At 42.5% G+C, this 20962-nt stretch overlaps 1 protein-coding gene across 6 annotated transcripts in view; it reads right to left on the bottom strand.

The window, feature by feature from the left end:
• The window catches only part of Dock4 (dedicator of cytokinesis 4), a 381158-nt gene that overhangs the window by 41380 nt on the left and 318816 nt on the right, over positions 1-20962 (bottom strand). For 4 of the 6 annotated variants that reach the window (XM_055624110.1, XM_055624102.1, XM_055624093.1 and 1 more), the window contains 6 exons: positions 13612-13760; positions 11888-11973; positions 7476-7502; positions 7235-7330; positions 6382-6442; positions 2985-3078 (listed from right to left, as the gene is read on the bottom strand). In XM_055624110.1, the coding sequence (XP_055480085.1) occupies positions 2985-3078; positions 6382-6442; positions 7235-7330; positions 7476-7502; positions 11888-11973; positions 13612-13760 (513 nt within the window). The remainder of the gene's footprint in view (positions 1-2984; positions 3079-6381; positions 6443-7234; positions 7331-7475; positions 7503-11887; positions 11974-13611; positions 13761-20962) is intronic. The other 2 variants (XM_055624087.1, XM_055624080.1) reach the window with 1 other exon arrangement.

Here is a 20962-nt window from a genome sequence, read left to right on the forward strand (position 1 = left end):
CTCTGAAGGTCATTTTGGGTTCGAGCATAGATGTAAGGGAGTTCCCAGCTGCCTGGGACTCCACCTTCAGAGAATTTAATACCTTCCCCTGGCTCCTCAAGCACCCGCACATATGTGGCGAGTGTATGCACACGTGTGCACCCCTCCCCCAGATCTTAAAAAATGTAATAACACAAAAGAATGGGGAAAGAGACAGAAAGATCAGCTCAATCCATGGATAAAGTATGGCAGGTTTGGCATTGGTAAGGAAGCTTGAGGGAAAAGAACCCAGGACGGGAGCTACTTTAAGGAGAAAGAATCCACAGACCTCAGGACTCAACCTGAGGAGGTTAGAAAAGAGTGTGGGACCGTATGCAGGTCTCCAGACTATAAACAGAAATGCTACAGTTGTGGGACCAGCAAGAGGCCCTAGAGGCACGTTAAATTCTAGAACTGTTACTGAATGGATTTCTTTACTCAAAGACTGAGTGGTGACCACAGTTCAAGTTCCCTGGAAGAAGAGTGGGGCAAAGCCCTCAATTTGTCATTCTCAAGCTCATGAAAAGGATTGTAGTTAAGATGAACAAGATCTTCCACTCTATCTTCTCTGATAAGCACAGCGAAACACAACAGAATACGTAATACTTAGAGGAGTTTGAAAAGTAATTAAGAACAAAGAGAGCAATTAGGAAAAGCCACACTTGGAAATAATCATAATGTGTTCAGTTGTGTCCTTTTATTTTCTGTGTTTTATCTCTCCCATCTCAGACTTTCTGCAATTGGGATCAGGCAATGGCAGCTCCCAGAAGAGCGTTTCTCTTACAGAGCTGGGAAAGGCTGCGGCAGCACAGAGCTCTTCCTCTCTGTTATCCTCCCCATCTTCCAACCTCAGCTTCACAGCCAGAATCCAAAGAACTGGGAAAGAGCGGGGATCAAGGAGAAGACAGAGCCCAAGAAAGAGCTTCTCATTTGTCTATGAGGCTTTGGGCTGATCTCCAAGGTGCATATCTGCGAAGCAGACCATGATTGACGTAAGCAGCACGCAATGGGCTAGAGCTAACCAACAGTCAGAGACTCCTCACAACCTCTAGACAGTGGTGTGGGAACTGAGGCTTAAATCTAACTGGACTCATTTCCAGAATTAAAAATAACAATTCTGACAGAACTTTGCTGAATCTCGTAACATAATGTTCAAAAGGTCCAGGATGTAATCTAAAATTACTTGGCATTCAAGAAACCAGAAAACTAAATAACCATCCAAGAGAAAAAGCAATTAACAGATGCTAACCCCAAGATGACTCACATTTTAGAATCTATGAAGCAGCTATTGAAACCATGCTCCATGTAGTAACGTTAGCTCCCCTGAACAACTGAAAAGAGGAATTCTTTGCATAGGAAGTGAATCTATGAGAAGGAAAAAAAAAAAGGGGGGGGGGATTTTAGATTGGAATGATACAAAAACAAAGTAAGTATTTCATTGGAAAGGTCCAGGAGCTGAACAGAGATGACAGAAAAGAATCAGTAGTCTTAACATAAAGCAAAGTTAACTATTTGGCCTAAATCACAGACAGAAATACGGTTGAGGGAAAAATGATTGGGTCCCAGGAGTTATGGGTCAAAGAGCAGAGGCCAAATACTCATTCCACTGCAGTCCCGAAAGAAAGTATGTGTATGTAAAGTGTAATATATTTTGAGAGAATGATGCTTACAACCTTTTCAGATTTGGTGAAAGGAAGACATTTATAGATCAGGAGAGCTTGGCAAAACCAAACTTGTTAAGCTTTAAGAAAACCATGCCCATGAAAACCACAATCAAAGCACCGAAGACCTAATACAAATTCTCAAAAGCAAACAGAAAGTGTTCTACAACTGGCCACTAAAAATCTACATACTTCTCACCATAAACAGGGAGGCCAGGAGGAAATGACAACACCTTTGAAGTCTGAAAATGAACCAACTATTCCATGAGAATTCTGACTGCAGCAAACATGGCTTTCAGCAGTGAAGCTGTGCTATGGTTGGGTTCAGGAATGTCTACCAAAGACACTCCCCCCGCCCCGTTTTAAAGCTTGGTCCTGGGTTCGAGAGATATCTCAGGAGTTCAGAGTCCTTGTTGCTCTTCCAGTAGACCCAACTCTCCCGTTGGGTGGCTCACAACCACCTGTAATTCCAGGTTCAACAATTTACTCTCTCCTCTTTCTTTGGAGGGTTTGTGCACATGTATGGCATTCACTCACACAGACCATAAAAAGCCCTTAAAGAAGCAGCTTGGTTCTTACCTCCATGTTATGGAGAGATGGCTGGAAGAGGCAGGGCTTGCTGGAAAGGTTTAGATTATCAGTGTCATGCGGAAAGAGGTCATGAGCTCCTGTTTTTCTCTCTGTCTGCTCCGCACTCTCCCTGCTATCGCTTGCTGCTTCTCCGAGTGCAGACGCAGCGGGCAAACTAGCAATGCATCCACACCTCCAACACCCTGAACCCCAACACACTCTTCTTCTTTACCAGCAGACTATCACGGAAACTATGCTTCAATAACAACAGAAAGCTGACTAGAACAAGAGGGAATAAAGATCTTCTTATATAAAGAAAAATTTGAGAGAACTCTTCACTGTTCAATCACTATGACCATGAAATGCAAAGCCTGGCTCTAGGTGATGGAATTTCTACTGAGGACAGATTCAACACACATACCACAAGTAAACGCAGAGCAGGGCAGCTATAAAGATCCCATGCTGAAATGAAGACAGCAAAACACTAGGTGCAAGCACACTGTAAAGTGTTAGGTATGCCCTTTATAATCCCAAGGGCAATCTCTGAAAAGTCGTGCAAAGACAGAGTAAAATGCATGGTACTGAGAAACATACATATGACTAAAATGCATTTTGATTTTGGAAAAGAAGCACCCGAATCTTCATCCCTAACTGTGAAAAGCAGAGGAGCCACATAGCACCCGTCTGTAGCTAGCTCGCTTTCCCCCACCCCCATCTGAGCCCCACACGAGGTACCTGTGAAGTTCTGTGCCTTGAGGTGCAGGTCGTAGAGCTTGTGGATGTAGCGAATGTACATCTCCTCCTTGTTCAGCTCGGTCTTATAGAAGTTCTGTGGAGAAAAGCACAGGCCTGGGTGTTTCCTCAGTACCAAGGCCTACAGATATTTCCTTTGACTTGTTAAAGCTCTGTGTCTTCAAGGTCAAGAGAACTGACACACTTTTTTTTCCTCTTATCTTTTTCATAATAAATCGAGGGGACTAAATGTCAGCAGCAGATTTTTCAGTCCAACACTGGGTTATACATCTGGCAGTTAGTGGATAAGATGGAGATTCCTGGGCTATAATCAAAGATTCAATTTTTTTCTTTCACTCTCTTTTTCATTTCTTTTTCTTTTAAGGCAGGGTTTTGTATGTAGCCCACACTTGCCTTGAAGTGATAGCCTGGTCTTCCTGCCTTAGATTCTACATGCTGGAATTGGCCCTGTGCCCAGATGTTCCCTTGTTACTTTCCATTATTTGTTCTCAGTTTAGCTGTCAACTGGGCAACCAGTCTATTTAATTACGGTATTAAAATCAAATTACCTGCACATTCAATACGCTGCCCAGCACCAGGGATGCATTCTTTAACTTCACTTAAACTTTTTTTTTTCTAAAGAAAGAACTCTCTAGGACATAAAGTAAGGATGTGTGAACAGAAGAGTTCTCTTGCCAGGCATGGTGGCACCTGCCTTTAATCCCCACTGACAGCAGAGGCAGGCAGATCTATGAGTTTGAGGCCAGCCAGCTCTACATAATGAGTTCCTGATCACCCAGGGCTATACAGAGAAACCTTGTTTCAAAAAAGAAAACCGTGTACTGGAAAGAGTGACAGGTTCCTGAAACAGAACACACCAGGAGCTCTAGAGTTTCTATCACTGATGAGCCAGTCAGGAACTTAACAATCAGCTCTCAAAGGCACTGTCAGCCCATTATCTGACTGGTGTCCATTCTTGGAACCAAGGGTTCTTTCCTCTATGTGGACACTGAAGGTGAGTTGAACATATCTTATTCCCAATCTATACCATTGGCTCTCTCCTTGCCTTTCATTTCCTGTAGATCTTGGCATTCTTTAAAAAGCCAAATGAACAATGCTACTCAAACCTCTCTCATTATGTCAAAATCATTTTAATTAGCAAGACTTGTATCATAAACACAATCTAACCACCCCCCAGCAGGTCTCCCATTATTAAAGGAGTATTTGTTCTAATAGTGTTCTGGTAAGAAGCTCCGTTCTTTTTCAGAACAAAAACAAGCAATTGCTCTGTCTCGCTCTGTACATGAATATTCCAGAAAAAAACCCCAGCATCTCCCAGCCAGATGACAATCTCTCTCACATGTGTCTGCTCAAAACCGTAACATAGAGAATAAAATAATAATTACAGTTCCTCCCGTTAGTCATGTCAAATATTACACACTGTCACCAGCTGCACACTGGAGTTACGCTCAGACTGCATACTGGCAGAGGCCTGAGCAGGCCCTGCTGCCGGCCTCATAGGAAGGAGAGGAGAGCCATATCACCACTAGAAAACATCAGAAACTTTCAATATGGAGAGCAGCTTCACAGTGATAAATCTGGGCTTTTAATATGGCTTCTTATGCTGGCTTGAAATCGGAACAGCTTTCACAGTGTTCACATTCTCTTTGTCACAGTCTGTAGCTATCTCACTTAATTACAAACAGGGTCACTGACTTACAAGGTTTCTGTCATATTCCTATTGGAGACAATAAACAACACAGGGCAAAGTGTTCATTCTTCTGCCAAAGGAAAGGGCCTCTTCTGACAGAGCAGTGGAAGAGATGAGGCCAGGGGCTACATTAACGAATTCACACCCAAGGAGAAGGCACTTGGGAAGGCGGGGACAGAAAGCCTTCCTTAGGAAACAAGTACACATTTTGCTTTGAGGTTAGTTATGAGCCTTTGTGCCTGGGCTGAGGATTCACACAGGAGCTAACGGAGCATGTGGCATGCATGCAAGGACATGGAAAAGGCTGAGTTCCCTGACTGGAGTGGGAGAGAGACAAAAGGGAGTGAGAAATGGGAGGCTGAAGAGAGGGACAGACGGTGTGAAGGTAGGGAAGAGCCGAGAGAGAGACGTGGCTAGCACGGTGGTGGGCTCATGGCCAGCTCCCTGCTGATTTCACAGAAGAAAATTACTTAAGTACATTACTGGGTAAAGAGGCGCCCTCGGAGCATGCTCCATCTCACAGTTTTTAGGGGCTGGTAATCGAGGTAGAGATGTAACGATTCCTTAAAAATGAGAGGGAGGAGGTGGGTGTGGTAAGGAAAGAGGGTGCCAAGAACTCAGAAGTGAAGAGGAGTATAGCAAAAAAAATTAGGGCAACAGAAAGATTGTGAAGCGAAAGTTCAAAGAGTTGAAAAGGGACTGAGCACAATGATGAAAAAAAAAAAAAAAAAAAACAATGGGCCAAGCGCAGGGCAAAACATTTCAAGGAGAGGCAAAGTGCAGCTGCAAAGGTTTCAGGGAGTCGGGGCGAGAACAAGTATTCAGAACAGACGAAGTCTCATGTGTTCTCAGAAACACAAGAAGAAACCATGACATTCACAGGTTCAGAGCTGAAAGAAGTCATTCCTCTTCAATCCCAAATGAGATGAAGGGGAATTCATCAAAAGCATTAATTTACCATATAGTAGAATTAAAAAAAAAAAAAAAAAAACCTAATGTCCAATGTATGATTACTCTTTTGTGTTGAGATTCCATTCTGTTTAATAATGAGACCGGTGATGTTCCTTGTAAATGTTGGTTGGCCCAGGGTAATCATGGTTTAGACTGTTGTTAACATGTGTCTGTGTGTGTGCGTGTATGCATTGTAATGCAACTCTTTGCAACAGTGCTATTGTGAATTCAATCTGCAAAGAGGTTTAGGTATATTAAACAGAAAACTTTCATAAGTTAGAGAGTTCAGCCATGGTTATTAAAATATATAATAACTTGTGAGGATGAGCAAAGAGATGGGCAGAGAGGAACAGTGGACAGAGAAATAAAGAGACCTCAGTTTGGATATTGAGCTTTTCCTGGGAAGGCCTCTAGACTGAGCTGAGGAAGAAACGCAACGGGGAAGGCAGCACTCCTCAACCATCCATAATGTCAGTGAGGCCTGCTCGCCACTACCAGCTTGGCGCACAGCAGCACTGCGCACAGTAGAGGCTTTCTGCAATGGCCTGAGCTGAGGACTTTCTGGGCCTCATGCAACCTAAAGCTCGCTATCTGTTTTTTTTTTTTTTTTTTTAATATTTTCACATTTTTGCAAGAAACCCCCTGGAAAGCACACACTGAAGGGTGAAAGCCGACAAATTAGTATTTCTGTGAAGAACAACAAAGGTTAGGAGGAGAAACAAAGTCCAGGTCACTAACCAGTAGGCTAACTGTGCAGCCGATCTTCTTGCCGTCAACTTCTCCTATTTTCATGCAGTCCCTAGACACAGAAAGCGAGAGTCACACTCGGAGCTGAATTCTGTGGGGAAAACATAGTTTGTTTTTTGTGTGTGGTGTGGGGGTGGGCGGGGTGTCTGCAGACACTGGAGATGACTGTGTGAATTCAGGGAAAGGCAACTGGGGCCAGAGGTCTCCGAGGGGACTGAGGGCAGAGACTGACGGGCTCCTGAATTGCATGGTAGGACTGTTCCTCTTGATGGGCAGGGGAGAAAGGGTGCCTATCCCTCATCTGAGCTCTAAAAGCAGCTGGTCAGTCTGACCAGAGACAAAAGGGAAGGAGAGGCTTGTCTTTAAAATAAAAGCCTTGCACAGAATGGGACAGCCTGCTGTAAAGGCAAGATAAATGGGAATAAAAAGGAAAAGAAATTATATTTGGAAAAGATAACAGTGCACTCAGGCCTTACAGCACCTTAGGACAAGCCCCTAGGTTCATCCTAAAGTGTTTGGACCACGACAGTTTTTGAGTGGGTGAGTCTAAATACCCAAAGATTTTTCTTTCCTTTTCCTTCTTTCTATTTTTGAGGACAGTCAAGGACTCTGAGAACTCTTTCAACTAAATGAGACTTTGAAGGAGTTATTAAAACAGAGAGCTAAACAAACAAGGAAGCAAACACCAGAGCCAGATGCAAAACTCTCAACAAGCCAGTTTGAAGTCTGGGTGCTGATTAGCAAGTCTTTGACTGATTAACTCGCATGGAATGCTCATTACAGCTCCGAGACTGGAGCTTTTAACTAGAACAGAGCCCATCTGCAGTCTTGGGATGCAGCTTACCTGTAGTCTAACAATCTCTCCATCAGCCGAGTGACAGTGGCGATTAACGAAACGCCACTCTCCCTCCATGTTTCCCGCTCAATTCTCTTTAGTAGACTGGAAAAGAAAGAACCCAGGGCATTTTTCAACATTTATTTTTATCAGTCACCATGACAACCATTTTACTTCCATCAGAACCTTAAATGCCTTAGCAACCACTGCGACATCTCACAAGTAGGACAATTTGCAAACAATGTCTTACCTAGGGTAGGGACCAAACAGTGGAATTCTAATCCAGGAAGCATTGACAAAGCAAATGGATTTTCAGATTATCCAAGTCATAAGATATGAACACATGCACATAATCATGCTTTCAAACACACACAAGCACCTCACAGCTCAAAGACATTTCCCCCTTGCTTCTCTGTTGTGCTGGCTGGTGCCCTGCCACATTCAATAGCAGCGCGGAAGCGGACACGGGAGTCCCTCCAAGTTTACTTCCAAGTAGAGAGCTGGTTTCAGTCCCATAAACATGTTTTCCTACCTCTCGGTGGAACGCATCTTCACCCAAGCAATTTTGCTGCAATGTAACTGCTACAGGAAAATCCTTGTGCAGACGGTATGACGTTTCTCGTTTCCTCCCGTCACTTAGCATTTGCCCACTCGATTCATATTGTACTATCTGTGCCCTCACTCAGCGCGCTCATTCACTCTGTTAATCACAGAGGGTTTTCTGAGTGCTTGTTAGAGCAGATTGATGGTGAGCGCCGAGCGGTGTCTCTCCTCCTACACTGCCCCTAATCCTCAATACCTTGGAGCAGAGGCACTATGTCAACACAACACAGTCATCATGAGGACCTGATCTGCCTCCTCTCCTCTCTGCAAATCATCACCGTGCTGGGGGAAGGCTTCCCGGCTGAACTTTCCCCCATCGATGGGAGAACCTGAGCGTGCTGGTAGCAGAATACTTCCACCCTTCTTATTTCAGTGATCCTCATTTCTGTACAAAATTTTCTCTTGCATCTTGATTTCAAAAAGAGGGAGGGGACGATGTGTGCGTGTGTACATTTCTTATAGCTACAATGTAAGCATGTCATATCTGTACTTAGTTGAAAAAAAAACAGTAAAGGGAAAACTATCTTGGTAAAGGTTTATTTTGTCTGTGGCTATATTCTTTTCCAATTTTCTTTCCTTCCCCACTTCCTCTTCCTGCTGTTGCCATTCTAGTACCCAGTGTTCTGTGTGTTCTCCATGTCTGTTGTCTGTCACATCGTATGTGTTCCTGACTGATTTTAAAATGTTATCTAGATCAAAAGTGGGTTCGTCAGAGAGAGGTGATATATGGAAGGTGTGGGGCTGGCCCTGACTTACTCCAGGGAAGGCCTCTTAGCTGTTTAAATGTGTTTTCATTTCAAAACCTCTAAACAACACCTGTTTAGAGAGTAAGCGACAAACTGGTACCGAACCAAGTTCTCACACTCTGCCAAATCATGCAGGATGCTACAGAAATTCCTCCAAGTGACAGCCCACACCGTACACGCTCAGAGGCTAAAAACCAAGTATCTCAAGTAAGAATTCTAAAAATACAGTCTTCATGTACGACGTTCATTAATTTTCAGCTTCCTGGAACAGTCAGAAAGCAGAGCTCCATCATCCTCTCAGAAGAGGCATGGCTCGCTTTGGTGACACAAGACCAAATGTTAGGACCAAGTGCATGGCCTCATTCATTTGCGGCCTTGGCCAGGGTTATTCTTTCATTTGGGAATCCTCCCACGTTCCAGTTCCTACATGAGCCATACAAACCAAGGAGGCTATCATCACAGGGAACGAGTCTTTCTAGATATCTTGGGTGAGACTGGATATTCTCTCCTGGTCTGAACCATGCTTTAGTGCTGGTGTGGTGTAGTCAGAGACCTCACCTCATACGGTAGGGACAAGTTTCTCACAAGCTTTTCTGGGTTTCACAATAGGACTCTTCCATCAAGTGGAGAGCAGGACAGGATAGAGAACAGCTCAGTGGCATTGCTCACCATGAAGGCAATGGGGCTGGACAGCGCTGGGCTAATTTTCACTCTGTCTCAGGATAATGCTGAGAACATTGCTCTGACATATACACTCTTCTTGAACAACCCAAACGGCAGGTAGATTTGGCTACTTGAGGTACGGTATTATAGAATCCAGGCAGTGATGAAACATGCAATCATTGGTCTTTGGGATAATTTGGAGCTGTGCTGGATTGGACGGAGTGGAGGGGAGAACTGACATAGATGTCACTTTCTTTGCAAAGCCTAATTAGGGCCTCAGAGCAGTAGGAGGCTATGCTCTGTCTCCCCAGCAGAACCTCTGTGGCATCCCTGACTAACTTGAGGGCTTGCCTGGAAAGTCTGCATAGAAGCCAGATCATAAGTTAGGGGGGACTAGTAAATGCAGCATGCCCAATTTCACGTATCTCACACTGAGGTCTATCGGCCACAACCTCAGCACTATCATCAAAAACAGGAAGCCCCACTGGTTTAAAGAACCGTGATAATACACATCAATGAGGATGTGGGGTTAGGGAAGGGGAGATGCATTCTTGGCCAGGACATTACACAAACCAAAAGTCTTGTTCTAAGTCTTGTTTTGCCAAGTATGACATGCTCAGAAGCAGTGGGAGCCTTCCAGGCTTCCATCTTCTGAACTAAATCTATGAAGTTTCAGACATGAATTTCAGAGTAAATGAGAGTCTGTACCATAACAGCAAGCCTTCCTGATTTGCGGCGAGTACAGCAATCAACCATGGTTACACTAATTCATTGTTACTATTAGTTCAAGAAGTAAAAGGGCTTTATTGTTTCTTGAAATACACTTACATTTTCACTCTCTTTTCTGAGACCAGGTAGTAATGCTATTTAATTGTCACTTTAATTTTGTTTTATTCTCAATATGCTGACTATGAAAGCATTAACAAAAATATTTATAGCCTTTAAAAATTTTTATCTATTATTATAATTATTTACATATTCTAGCATTGCTAAATAAAATCAACAAAAGAATAAAACTTCCATAGAGTGATTCAGGTCTCTTAAAATACCACTAATTATAGAGGCTTACTTAATATCTTAATTATTACTTTTATTTTAATGTCAAGGTACAGCTTCTGTTTCAGTCATATTTATATAAAAGTGATCCAAATTTCAAATTATTAGGCCCTTACTAAAGTAGATAAGAGGCATTAAAAAAACAGAGCATGCATTTATTAGTCTTCTAAATTCATTATAAATAATTAATCACAAATCACAAGGGGTGCATTTCACTGAGTGCTTTTGTATTTTAGCTCTTTGTTCTAACCAAGGACTAGTAACTGAAATGAAAGCATTTTTCAAAGGTAATTTATTATGTTGGATGAGGTTTTAATCTAAATTCTTGCTAAACTCCAGCTGTCATGAAAGACAGACACTTTATACACAAGAATGAACAAGGGCTTGTGAATAATTAGTGAAAGTTTTGGTATAATTACAGTATCAAAAGAAAATGGTACTCGGGGTTCACAATATATTTTCTCACTCACCACTACCACCACATGAAATCTCTGTAGCCCTTCCTGGCTTTCCCTTTATACACAGCTTTCCTGAAAGCTTCAAGAATAATTTTGAATCAGCCAAGCTGGTGACTCCACCACCTATCAGTCAAACCTATTCATTTTATGATATCATTATTTTAAAGCCTAGACATTCATATGTCCTCTGTTGCTAATTAACAATCCTACAATGAACTTGGGCCTTGCACTTGGCTGTCAGTCCCACTTGGGCGATGGATGGGCATGAGCACAAACACAGGTATGTTTTATAAGAGAGAAATGTATTCTCTTTGCAGTCTGGAAAGAAACATGAACATTTTCCAAGCTCAGTGAGCCAATTTTCTCCCTTAAAAGAAAAACATGTTCTAAAAATACTAGGTTCAAAAATGACTAAGGTCTACAAGCTCATAAAGAAGATCAATGCCAGGTGGGAAATCCCAAATCGCAGAGACATCACCGTGCCTTGACTCTGCCTGGTGCGTCATACAAGCAATCCTGAGACTGTGATCATGTTGGACCATTTGGGACACAGAGCTCCACTCTTTTCCTCTATTCTCCTTGCAAACCCCGAACTACAAACTCACTAGACTTGCTTTGGTGTCACTCTAATAAGAGCCATCTGGAAACATTCAACAATCCTGAGCAAAAGGCCAGTGCCCATGGATTAAAGCAATTGCTGACGATCAGGCACAAACTACGTTAAATTTTCAAACAGCGAGTCAGCCAGTCAGGCATTGGAAAACACTATACAAATGTCAAAATCACACACTTTCCTTCCTCTTCTACTCATAATTCTTTTTAAAATCATTATCTTATAACAATGGCCTTATTTCCCCTTAAAATTACCAAGGAAGAAAAGAGTGAGGTTTGTTATGTAACAGAGGCGACCTATCCTAATCTGAGATTAAAATAAGGAGACACGTCTAATCATCAACATGATAAGATCCACTTGCTAGTGTTAGGCAATTCTCCTTTACTGCACACTGCACAAAGACAAAGCTCTCCTGTGAGACCCAGGCTTTCTCTGCAGCTCTCATCTACCATGGTGCAGAATGGCTCAGCACTGACACCAGATGTCCTGAATAGAACCAACTGGAGAGAAACACATTACTCACATACTGTTGAAGAGCTCACGGTATGTTTCATCACCTTTGCCTTCTGACATCAGGCTATCCAATTTGTCAATTAGCTTGGCCTCCACCTGAAACACACCAAAATATTACTCCCTTTCCTCCTACTTCATACATGAGATTTTTAGGCAAATTGGTATGTTATTTCCTTATGCCAGAGGACAAGCTGTAGTATGCTTTGTCAAAGTGACATTGTCAGCCATGGTTAATAGCAAGCCTCCCTTTGGAATTCTAGGGGGCTAATTTAGATGCATTCAAAATGACTTCATACTCCTGGCTGGCTAGCTTTTCCTGCTGCCAAAGACAGCATCTATCTATCTGGGATCCCAACATAAATGCTAGCAGCCTGATTTAAACATTTCATTCTTTTTTTAGGGACTATAAAAACTGGCAAGTCCTATTTCTTTTTTCTTTACATCACCATATCTGAGAACATCAGCAAACTAGCATGCCCACATACATTAATTTAAATCTTTAATGTGTTTTATATCTGTTTTCTCCCTTAAAACAGTTCGGGGTTGCACTAAATCTTTGCTGAAGTTGAGAACTCATCCTCGCCATGTACAGATGGTAGACCTACAGAAATATTCTAAGTCAGCAGTAAGCAGCAGGAGAGAGAAAGGACATATTTCCTGAAAACTGTAGTCAAAACATTTATATCTTCAAGGATGTAAATTCTTTATAGCTTGAATATCAGGAAGGGAAAAATTTCCTTTTATCTATATGAAGCAAAAGAGGAGAGAAAATGAGAACCCTTAGCCAGAGTTAAGGCAATTCAGGCTTGAGATGTCAACTTTGTCAAAGGGCTGAGTCCAATTACTCCTTTAAACCAAATGTCAATCGATGATAAGGATGAGGAGAAGGAAAGTGTACTCCCCTACCAAGCACAGTCTGTTCATAGCTTTTTGCTCACCTATTAGCTTTCTTGAAAATCATTGTACATACGGACAGAAGTGAAATGCCCACACTTTTGGCAACAGGAAAGGTCTATGCATAAAATCAAATTGCTCATACAGTTGACAAGCAGTTCTCTGAGGTCTGAAGACAGCCTCGTGTGGAGAATTCTAATGGAAGGCCACATCCTGCAGGCTTGTGCAGTCACTACCTGAGCGTAGGGTTTTTCTACTTCCCCCAACAGACGTGGACCGCCATAGTGGCTGATGCTTTACAGAGCTAGTTTTCCAATAAGGATGTCTCTCTTCCCCAAACTCGAGCAGCACTATTAGAACCTAGGTCAGCAAGAGACAGCAGCAGGTTCATCCCCTTGGAATTTCCTCTGAGATTTTCCACTGTTTCTTCCTTCAAATTAATTTTCAATGCTCCAAGCTGAGAGCAATAAAGCATACTGTGGATCAAACGTTCAGAGCTAACCCATTCACCAAACACAATGTGAAGACCACAGAGAGCCCAAGGCTTAAAGGATCATTAGCCTTCCCATTCCTCTGAGCCGTGTCCAGCTAGGCGCAAACAACCGTCTGTAAAGTCTCATGTACAGACGTGGTAAGTTGAAGAATTTTTTTTTTTTTTAGCTGAAAGGAATAAAATGGCCTTTCAGGGTTTTCCTGGAGGCTCAGGGGAACAAGGAGCTATGAAGAGTACCCAAGGCTTGGTAGAGGAGAGGTTCTCCTGGTTCTGAGTGCAGCAACCAGTGTTCATTTCTGCACTTAGAGCAGAACGGGGAAAATCTTCTGCTGGGTGACAGTGCCCACCTGTTTGAAGTTGCCACTCCTCCTCTGCTCCCAGTCCATCATGTCGTGGAAAATAGGAATCATGACGTTCCGGAGGTCTGGCTGGGGAATCAAGGTCACCTCCAGAAAGGGCCCAATCAGCGCGGGGATAAAATGAAGTTTGTGTTCTCCTAAAGTAAGCAAAACGTTTTTGAGTGTCAGTACATTTAGTCTTTTTAAGACTTCAAAAAGAGTACTACTACAAAATTTAGTTAAAATTATTACCATAAAATATTCAACTATAGTTATATCCCCATATAAGAAAAGAACCCATAGCATACCAGTAAAATGATAGAAATTGGAATATTCTACTGTACATTCTTGGAAAAAATTTAGATACAGTTCTTAAACATAAGGCTGAAGAATAACACAGTTGAACTTATGCCTCATAACTTAAGTGAATGAAAAACAAGTTGCGGATATATGTGAACATCTTTCACTTATGAATACAGAAGAGGCTGGAGAGATGGCTCAGTAGTGCAGATCACCTGAAAGCCACACAGTGGCTCATAACCTCCTGTACCTGAAGTCCCAAAGGACCTGATGCCTTCTTCTGGCCTTTGTGGGTACCAGGTACACATGAGGTACATACAAACACAAGTAAGTATCACCCCCATAAACAAGAAAAAGTAACCAAATCTGGGCAGTAAAACTGCAAATTATTTTTATATAAGAAAAACTGGCTTCTGTTTATATTTTAAAGAAACATATTTAATGCAGCCTAAACAAAGTATAAAATGCAACCCCCTCAAAGCCTTCAACTGTTTTCCAAAAAGACTAAAACATGGCAGTACTGAATTCCAACTGGTGTGTTACCAAATGCTAAGGGCCATGACAGCCATGACTCAGAGCAAAGGCAGGCAGGGAGCAGGAGGCACACAGGTGACTTCATATATGGGGCAGGCCTACGGTCCATTGGTCTGTTAGATCCCACAGAGAATGTTCCGTGTCGTGGAAATTTCACGCCATGAACAACACGTCAGCTCTCAGTATCATGGTTAAAGGCCTCTGATGCTGAAGGCCCTCCTGGAAGCCCCAGGACAAGTTCAGAGGTTGGGCTGGAAGGAGCTGGCTTCACGGAACACAGCCATTTCCTCCTTAGGTACAAACCATGGAAATATTCTCCAATTATTCTATCCCAGGGTTCTTATTCTTTTATACGCTCAGACCACGAACACTTTCATCATGATGAAACTCCCTCTGTCCCAGAAGTACAGGAGGAATATCACGTCTTATAGCTGAGCATTTTAGCCTATGTTAATATAAGGTGGAGTGTTTCCCATGACACTCCCTTGAAAGAACAGCAGTGTTCAATATCTTCCCTGTGTACCCTGTGACTGACAGGGTCCATACAACCTTTTAGGTCTCTACTTTCTCAGATAAGACAGTATCTCAGCAAAAATACAGCTATGAGTTTTCATTTTTTTACATGAGTATAAACAAAAAAGGAGAGAAAGTTGAAATGAGTACCCCTTTCCAGGATATGTTTTGTCAGATGATGAGTTATGAATTTAGTTTAGAGCTTGGAAATTTGGGGAGTCATAAAACAGTAAAAAGTACTTTATTTTAGTATGGATATGTATTATATATTTGTTTCACTAATTCAATCATTAATAGGAACGCCTTGTACAATTTGAACCATTCTCTGCTTACAAACATAGAACTTGGCAGAGCTGGCTGACATTACTAGTGAGTCTCCTCAGAGGTGCTAGCATCAGGAACCACTGGGCATGGCACAGCTCATGCGACCCAGGGAACCTGAGGAGAGTAGCTTGAACAGATCATTTCACAGGACTGGGAAATGCGCAGCAGCTGCCCTAATATGTAAACAGAAGGTACTCCTGGAAAAAGCATGGGCAGTGTGTCACATTTGGAAGTGTGGCAGAGGTCAGGGAGAACCAGCAATGGTGGCCTGAGTTATGTACCATGTGGGATGGAAAAGCCGATGTGCCTCTTCAGCTGGGTGGGTGGGTGTTTATTACCACTTTATTTAGTCTGAGACATAACTCTCAGGAGAAAAGATGTACTATATTATCCATCCATCCATCCATCCATCCATCCATCCATCCATCCATCCATCTATATCTACCTATTTATCATCTATCCATCTACCTACCTATCTAATCTATCTACCTACCTACCTATATCTAACTAACTAGCTAGCTAACTAACTAACTAACCACCCATCTATCTATCTATGTATCATGGTAGACGTTGGTCCCAAAGCACAAGGCATGGTGACAAGGACAGGAGCCAGATTTGAGGAGCATTCTCCTGGACTAAGTGCAAAGCATGAGTGAGAGTGATTCTGCTGCTAACTGGGATAGAGGAGGAGAAGGGAGCAGTTTCAGATGGAGGAAGGATAATGACTTTTTCTAGAAGCTCTTTTGGGATGTGCTTAATGGCCTAACTACTCCCAGAAGCCAGAGTTAGGGCTCAGGAACCTTGCAGGATTGTCAGTGATAAATAGGGCTTGGCATCATAGAGTGAATGAAATTACTTTGGGAAAGAAACAAAGACACACACACAGATACACACACACACACACACACACACACACACACACACACACACACACACGGGATCCTGAATACAAAGGTATAGGACAAGAGGAGGCACAGCTAAAGAGATGGTGAGATAAATGGACTGATGAGAGAAGAGAAAGCTTTTGGATGTAGAGACGGGCAAGAGACTCACTAGTAATGCCAGCCAGTACTTGCCAGCTCTTGCTCTGGCTGCTTTCCATGCATAATTCCATGAATCAGCCATGGCAGCTCTAGGCAGTAGGAACTGCCACTTCCATACACAGAGGAAACAAAAGTTGTGGGACCTTAAACAACTTACTCCCAAATCACTTAATTACTGCTTAGGGTAGCTAGTGTTTGGAGCCGCCAATCAGGCTTGCTCTAGGTTGAAATAGCTGTCCTAAGGAGGGGACCAACATGGGCCTTTGGGTTTGGAGGATGAGTAATAAGAGGGTAAGCCCAGTCATGAATCAAATGGTAGAAAGGAAAAGCTGAGGAGGCATGGATTGCCAGTCTATTCATTTGAAGTCTAAGCTGTCAGAAGGCAAGGTAAAAACAAAGATAAGACTCACTGAACAATTTAAAAACTTTGAAGAGAGGAACAAGGAACAGTTTTCTTTCCACCAAGAGAGTACTCACACATGTCCTCTAGCCAGCATCCTGTCTTTTCGAATAAGTCTGTCATTCTTCAGAGTCAGGTATAGCTCTGTAGTTATTCCTACTACAGAGTTAGGTATAACTTGTTTCTGGCCTCAGGAACAAGCGAGTACAATCTCAGCCTTGTTCAAATGCTAGCTTCATCTCTGGGACCAACTTGAGGCCATTAGGACTTTTCTAGAAAGGCCTTTAAGAAGCAAATATGTTTCAAGTCTTCAAAAACCATTTCCCTATTGAATGGAGATGGTCCTTCTGAGGCTAAGGTTTAGCACTCAAGAGTGAAGGACAGCTAAGAAACAGTGAACCTGCATATTCTCTCTAAAAAACTCATACCTGAATCTAGGTCTATCAGCAGGCTTCCCAGCTGTATACAAGAGACCCTTCGATCCTTCCTTCCTTCCTTCCTTCCTTCCTTCCTTCCTTCCTTGAACTTGCTCTATAGACCAAGTTGGCCTGAAACTCAGAGCTTTGCCTTCCAAATGCTGAGATTAAAGGCGTGTGCCACCATCCACCTAACCATGTATTTTTTCTTTTAATTTTTATTAATTACACTTTTTTTCACTTTGTATCCCCCCATAAACCCCTCCCTTCTCCCCTCCCAATCCCACCTTCCCTACCCCTTCTCCATGCATGCCCCTTTCAAAGTCCGCTGATAGGGGAGGTCTTCCTCTCCTTCCTTCTGATCCTAGTTTCATCAGGAGTGGCTGCATTGTCTTCCTCTGTGGCCTGGTAAGGCTGCTCCCCCCTCAGGGGGAGGTGATCAAAGAGCAGGCCAATCAGTTCATGTCAGAGGCAGTCCCTGTTCCCATTACTATGGAACCCACTTGGACACTGAACTGCCATGAGCTACATCTGTGCAGGGGTTCTAGGTTATCTCCATGCATGGTACTTGGTTGGAGTATGAGTTTCTGGAAAGACCCCTGTGTTCAAATTTTTTGGTTCTGTTGCTTTCCTTATGGAGCTCCTGTCCTCTCCAGATCTTATTACTTCCCGCTTCTTTCATAAGATTCCATGAACTCTGCCCAACAGTTGGCCATAAGTTTCAGCATCTCATGTATTTCTTAATATAAGATTAATTTGGGAGTTCTGGGCTTTTCTTGGTCAAATGCAATCTGTAGCTATCTGATGCATCAGCTAGAGTATGAAAGTCTGTTTCCTCAAAGACCTCATGAACAATATCTCTCCTGCCCACTAGAGACCAGAATCACAACAGGAGGAGACAAGAAGGCAGTAGCATCTTAAATTCTCTCATTATTTTCACCAGCCTGGATGGTTCCCTATTAGAGGCCACTCCTTTGAACTACATTCTATCTTGGAGTTACTGAGAGGGTGTTGTATCAAGAGCTTTTTCTAACCATAGTAATAGTGTGTTTGAGACTTCTCCTGCCTCAACTATGGCTAGATGTCCTCACCCTCTCATGTTTCTCGAATGTCTTACAGGACGGAGATCCTCATGATCTCTACTGTCAATACACAGACTCCTGGGGCATTTGTCAGGTCCATTCTTTGGTCAGCAAATTGCCCCTTCGTCATAATTGGGAGTCATGTTGATTTTGCCTTGTGTTTAGTTTCATTGCTTAACCAGGGGCAGGAGAGATGGTGCAGCAGTTAGGGACTAGATCCTAGAGAAGATGCAAGCCTAGTTCCAAGCACATACCCAGTGGCTCACAAGCATCCAGAACTCTAGGCCCTACGCTTCTGATGTTGTCTTTTGAACTCAAGCACCAGGCGCACACACGGTACACATACATACATGCAGGCAAAATATTTGTGTGCACAAAATGAAACAAATAAATATAAAACATAAGTGATAAATGCTTTAAAAAGTGTTTGAGACTAGATTGTACCCAGTCCTGGATACAATCCTTATGGAAGTCCCCTTTCATATCACTGAAGTCACAATAGAGCCCCATCCCATTTTATTGAGATGTCATCAATGGTGACTGTTTTCCACCATCTTTATTTTATTATTATTAAAATCAATTAATTGATGTGTGTGTGTGTGTGCCACTCCCTGGGTATCTTAAGTCTTATCCATACCCATAATGCATATGGAGGGAACTTGTAACTTTTTCTTCCGTATTCCTCGCTATATTTCTGACCCAGATTAATCCTTTGCCTTTCCCAAAAAGACTGTTTTTTTTTTCCTTTAACACAGCAAGAATATATCAAGAGAAACTTCCTCATTAATGTAAATTTGTATATTTTCCTCTAAACAGGGATCCTTTAAGATGGAAATGCCTGCATTGTTATTCCTTTGTCTGCTTTACCCTTCTGTCACCCTCATTTCAGACAGGTAGCTGGCAGCTAGAATTTGTAGTTCCTTTTCTCAGTTATTTTTGTCAAGGCAGAAAACAGAAGCAAGCACCCTTAATGCCATTTGTCAAAGTCTAAATTCATTGTTTACTCAAGCTGTCTTGGTAAGAGAGAAAACAAAGGAGACCCAATGTACACATGGCCAGAGAGGCTGGAGAACCCTGAGGTTTCAGGCGTGGTGCCTGGCCAAGACCTTGACCCAGGACACAAGGGCACAAGGTCCAGCCACTCAAATCCATTACACAAATGCCACAGTAGAGTCTGTCAGGCCCTGGGCTACTTCCATACTATGTAGATTCCAGTCCTGTGCACAGCTTCAGAGTATGTGGGGGAGGGAGTGACCCAGAGAGGGTGTTATAACCTCACATCAGCCTGCCCAGATACTCCTCTCAGGGTGAGTTAGTAGAACACTGAGAAACACCATGGTGACAACTTTGGTTTTTTTCTTCAATTTTAAAACAATGTACTTACTTGTTAATTTGTTTTACTGTGTTGCTAGGAATTAAATCCAGGACCCTACACATGCTAAGCAAATATTGTGTCAACTGAGCCACAATCCTGGCCTAAAACAATATTTTTAAATATGTGCCTGCTTATATAGTTTTCTTGACTTTATGTCTCTCATTTAGGCAGTTCAGATATTAAATAGGTGTTTAATTATTTTCACCTTGTACATTCTCCCAACTTTGTTTTGATCTTCCCTGAGCCTGGTATTCATTGACCTTTACAGCAGAGATCATCCCTAGTGCACACTTATTTATCTATCACTATTTGCTTAGACATTTTTTTAGTCTCCTTTAAAAATGTCTCTACCATTTGTGGATATTTAGTAACCTAATTTTCTTCTTTTTTTTTTTTTTTAAAAAAATTCCCATGTACTCACAATATAGAGAAAAGTAAAATAAATCTTACATGAACCTTGTCCAGCCTCCATCATAGCTGGAGTTTTCACTAATTTGTGTTACTAACATCCTGAACAACTTTTTTTTTCTCTAGGGAATTCTAAAGCCAGCCCGAGACATATTCTACTCCAGCGCCAGTCAGAAAGCATCTTTAAAAGACACGATATTTCACGAATGTACAGACACAATGCCTTTATCATGGTACACACTCACACATTAACTTATTAAATTAAGAATACAACCACTATCCGAATTTCCCGATGGTCCTGAAACATGCAATTTAGAGCTTTCATTTTGGCTACAATTCAAACAAGGCCCACCCACTATGCTCCACAGCTGCTTCTTCTTCAGACAGTAGAGAAGTCAGACAGCACACTTGGGTTTTCATCAGGCAGGAGGGCTTCAGAGTGACCTTGTAGCTGAAAACACACTTTGGAAGTGCAGAGCGTGTGCAAACCAGATGGGCCCCCAAACACCGAAAAATTCAATCCCCACCGAACCAGCAAAGTCTGGAGCTATGTGTACCAGCAGCAACTGAACTTCCTTTAAATGACTCTTCTAAGCTGGAGGGTTCGAGAATGTCCCCACTTCCAGCTGTCAGCCACATGGTCTTCTTTTGAAGTCTCTGGGGAGCCTGCTATTGGGCTGTTGGAGTTTTATGCTTCTGAACAGGGAGCGGCTGCTGGGGAAGTATTGATTTTTCTACAGTGGTTCCAAGATGCCGTGTTTGCAAATTCAGAACAAAGAGCATGCTTTATGTTTAGTAAGAATGTGTGCTCATCTAAAAATGCAAAGTGAAGACTTAACTTTGCAGCAAAATGAGGGCCTTGTGCAGCAAGCTGGCAAGGACCAGCCTCCCTAGACACCCCCAGTCTCCCAAGAACACAAATGAGTGAACAAAATTTGGGGGGTGATATGTAAGTTTCCTCTTCT

Source organism: Psammomys obesus, unplaced genomic scaffold, assembly GCF_907164565.1.
Source record: "Psammomys obesus unplaced genomic scaffold, mPsaObe1.curated_primary_1811, whole genome shotgun sequence".
In the NCBI taxonomy this organism is placed as follows: Eukaryota; Metazoa; Chordata; class Mammalia; order Rodentia; family Muridae; genus Psammomys; species Psammomys obesus.